General features: G+C 62.0%; 1 protein-coding gene across 1 annotated transcript; it reads right to left on the bottom strand.

Moving 5' to 3' along the window:
* On the bottom strand, positions 1 to 3,147 carry GUCA2B (guanylate cyclase activator 2B). Its single transcript, XM_082688039.1, has 3 exons — positions 3,028 to 3,147; positions 1,768 to 1,966; positions 1 to 1,029 (listed from the first exon to the last, which is right to left on the bottom strand). Exons 1-3 carry the CDS (start codon positions 3,136 to 3,138, stop codon positions 968 to 970), a joined length of 372 nt encoding a protein of 123 aa, XP_082544165.1. The 5' UTR covers positions 3,139 to 3,147; the 3' UTR covers positions 1 to 967.
* Between the last annotated feature and the right edge of the window lie 244 nt (positions 3,148 to 3,391).

Raw genomic sequence — 3,391 nt, 5'->3', positions numbered from 1 at the left:
GCAGAGGGAGAAGGAGAGGGAGAAGCAGGCTTCCTGCGGATCAGGGAGCCTGATGTGGGGCTCAATCCCAGGACCTCGGGATCGTGACCTGAGCCAGAGGGGAATGGTTAACTACTGAGCCACCAGGCCACCTAGGCACCGTGACATTGGTTGTTGTTGTTGTTGTTATTATTATTATTATTCCTCAGGGTCGCCAGGTTGGAGGGAAGGAGGAAAGGTCTCCCTTCTGGAGCTGGCCAGACCGTACTAGCAAACCTGAGAAGGAAGGGAGCTCAGGATGGTAAGGGTGAAGGTCAAGGCCCATCTCCTCAGGAGCCCCAGGGCAGAGGCAGCCCAGACACCTGGCCTGGGGAGGGGGCACCATGTGGTTTTTCCCTGTACCCTCCCCCCAATCGGTGCAGCCCCACCTCCAGGGGAAACTCTCTGCCCCCCAACTCCCCCTGCATCCTGGGCTGGAGTACAGTTTGGGCTCTGCAGCTGGGCCGGGCCTGGAGCTTGACTTGTGGGGTCAGATCGGTCCAGGCGCTCTGCAGCGTCTAAGCTCTGTGATTTTGGGGGACTCATTCCACGCCCCAGCCCCGCCGGCCTCCCAGCTCCTGTGTGAAACAGGGCTCGCTGATCCAACTCCTCAGGCACTGGAAACTGGGAACCCCCTGCTTGTGTCCTGAGATCAGCCTTTCTGCTGTCACACTCAGCTTCCCAAGCAGCTCTGCTGGGGGCTCCCAGGAATGGACACATGGACTCCAGACTCCGGGTGTAGGTAGTTGGGCATCTTTAATTAGGCAGCAAAGTTGCCTTGGGCCAGACTCCCCTCCAACCATGTGTCCAACCGCCTTGTGCCACGTCCAGCCGCTCGGGCCTCGGACCGGTGATGGTGATGCGTGCGGGTGCCTCGAACCGGGGGTGTGGGCTGGGAAGGCAGCAGGCTGGAGGCAGAGTGCGCGCGGACTCAGGGCAGCTAGCCCCGTCAGAGGCAGCCGGTGCAGGCGACGTTCACACACAGCTCGCAGTCGTCGTTAGCAATGCTCTCTGGGCAGGGGACAAGACCAGTCATCAGCTGCCCACGAGACATGGGGGCCAGGGCAGCCAGAGAAGGCCGGCTCTGGAGAGGGCCTGACTGTGTTACCAGCATCTCTCTCAAGGGTCTGGAGCCTCAAGTTTCAACAGCTGAGAGTGGCCCGGGGCCGAGTCCCAGGCCTCCCCTGCCTCCCGGTGCCTGGGCCAGCCCCTTACACCCTTGGGGCTGGGGATATCCCTGTTGGCTCTCTCGGGAGGAGAGGGGGCCGGGCACAGGGCCGGGCACGGGCCTGACACTTCATGGGTGTCACACTCACTGGCCAGCTCTGCTCCCTCACATTTTGGCTTAGATGTCACCTCCCCTTGGAAGCCTGTCAGACCCCTTATGGGGCCCAGATGTGAGCCATTTCCCCTCGATCCCCTGTGCTTCCCCCATTGCCCCCCCAGCATCTCCCACCCCTATTGTGGTCGTTGCTTACAGGGCTCTGGCCCAGGCCTCCCTTCCCTGTTCAGAGATGGGAACCTGTGAAGTCCGCTAGGACCATCAGCGGTCCGGGGTGCTGGGGACCGAAGGGTTCCTGGCATATCTGACTTGTGGTGCCCAGACAGGGAAGGCCAGAGGCTGAGCTTTTTGACTCTCCCTGTCCCAGGCACGGGGTGCTTACTAGAAAGAACATGAAGTGGTGGAGCTGTGTGGGTGGGGAGGGGGGTGCGGTTGGCAGGAAGCTCCGCAGGGGTGAGGGTACTCACTCAAGGCCTGGAGGACGCTGGCAGCTTCCTTGGATGTGCAGACAGGCTGGAGGTCCGGCGGCAGGGCCGGGTGGTGACACACGGAAGGCACGAGGCTCTGGGCCTGGAGTCTGGAGACTCTGGCGGGGTTGGGCCCCCTCTGCTCCTCCAGGTCCCTCAGCTTCTTCACTGATTCCAGCTGGACCTGGAAGCCTTGGTGCTGGAGGGCCGGAGGGGACAGGAGGTGAGAGCGTATCAAAACCCGGGCCAGGACACCAGAACTCCTCAGACCCCGCAGAGCCTTCCCTGTTCTCATGGGGGGTCCTGGGAACAGAGACTGCTGGGGAGGTGGGGAGCTCGTCACACCCCACCATGCCACAGGCCCCCCATTACTGTGTATGAGGTCACAGCGCGGCTGGGGAGCAAGTGATTCAAGGTATGGGCTTTGGAGAACCCCAGTTCAAATCCCGGTTCTTCACAACTGGCCTCCTGTCTCTCCGGTACTTGGGGCCTCATCAGATGCTTGCACCTCCCTAGTGCCTGGCACCTGGGCCACACTCAGTAACGGGGTGATCTCCCCTGAACAAACATGGTACAGTGACACCCCCAGCTGGCCAGTTGCAAGGCCAGAGATGCAGGGGGAAGCTGCCTCCCCTGCGCCCCCACAAGGAGGTCCCACCGGGAGTCAAGAATGTGGCGGACTCCCAGGGCCACAGACGTCCCCCTCCTTGCTGGCCCCTGGCATCCTGGCACCCCACGGGCAGGCCCTGGAAGGAGCCCTGGGCCCCCTGCTGACTTCACTCTGAGCCTTTGTGTATACTGGGCCCTCTGCCCCGAGCGGTCCACATCCTCTGTGCCCGGCTGCCTCCTGCTCAGCCTGCAAGGTCAGCTGTCACCTGCCAGGGAACCTTTTTCTGGTGCCTCTCTCCCACCCACCCATACATGGGCGACCAGAGAGACTCCTCTCCACTGCGGGGCTCCTTAAGGGTGGGGACCACATCTTGTTCCAGCTTCTGACCTCTGACCAGGATGTGCCTTCTGAGAGAGCAGTGGTGACTAGCGGTGGTTTATTATTGCTGTCATCACCACTGTCATTGCCATCCGCGCTCCGGCTGCCCCCACCCACCTGCTGTCTCGGTCCCTGGGTTGTGATTAAGGGTTGGGGTGAGCCCTGGGCACTTGCTTTCCCGTATCCCATGAATTTCCTAGCGTCCCCTCATCATCCCAGCCCCTCCCCTTGGGGACCTTCAGGCGAAGGGCACAGTGGCCAGAGGGACTCACCTGAATGGAGACTGAGTGTGTGTCCTGCAGCAGCAGGAGGAAGACCACAGCCACCCCGGGCAGGAGCCCTGACACCATCCTGCCACTCATCTCACTGCGTCTGTATCCCATTGCCCCTGTCCCCCGACTCCCATCTGCTTCCCCAGCGAGGAGCTCTTTATAGGCCGGACTTCAGTGCCCTGGTCACTCATTAACTGGCCAGCTGGGGTGGGGCTGACAGCTGGCTGGCTCTCTGACAAGCCTGAGCCCATTCCCAGGAAGGGGGCTAGGGGTGATAAGGGCAGGGAGGCCCAGAGCTCCTAGGAGGAGGCACCTGGGGTGGGGGGAGGGAAGCTCTGTGGCAGGGCCTTGGACACACCCCTTA

Source organism: Mustela nivalis, assembly GCF_964662115.1.
Source record: "Mustela nivalis genome assembly, chromosome: 10".
Lineage (NCBI taxonomy): Eukaryota > Metazoa > Chordata > Mammalia > Carnivora > Mustelidae > Mustela > Mustela nivalis.
This window is presented reverse-complemented; position numbering and strand designations above follow the sequence as displayed.

What these genes read in the sequence shown, in the direction of transcription:
- GUCA2B (XM_082688039.1), bottom strand. Translation starts at nt 3,138, where the DNA reads ATGGGATACAGACGCAGTGAGATGAGTGGCAGGATGGTGTCAGGGCTC. An exon ending in CACACTCAGTCTCCATTCAG is followed by an intron (nt 1,967 to 3,027) that starts GTGAGTCCCTCT and finishes CCGGCCCTCCAG; the next exon opens with CACCAAGGCTTCCAGGTCCA. An exon ending in CAGCGTCCTCCAGGCCTTGA is followed by an intron (nt 1,030 to 1,767) that starts GTGAGTACCCTC and finishes TCCCCTGCCCAG; the next exon opens with AGAGCATTGCTAACGACGAC.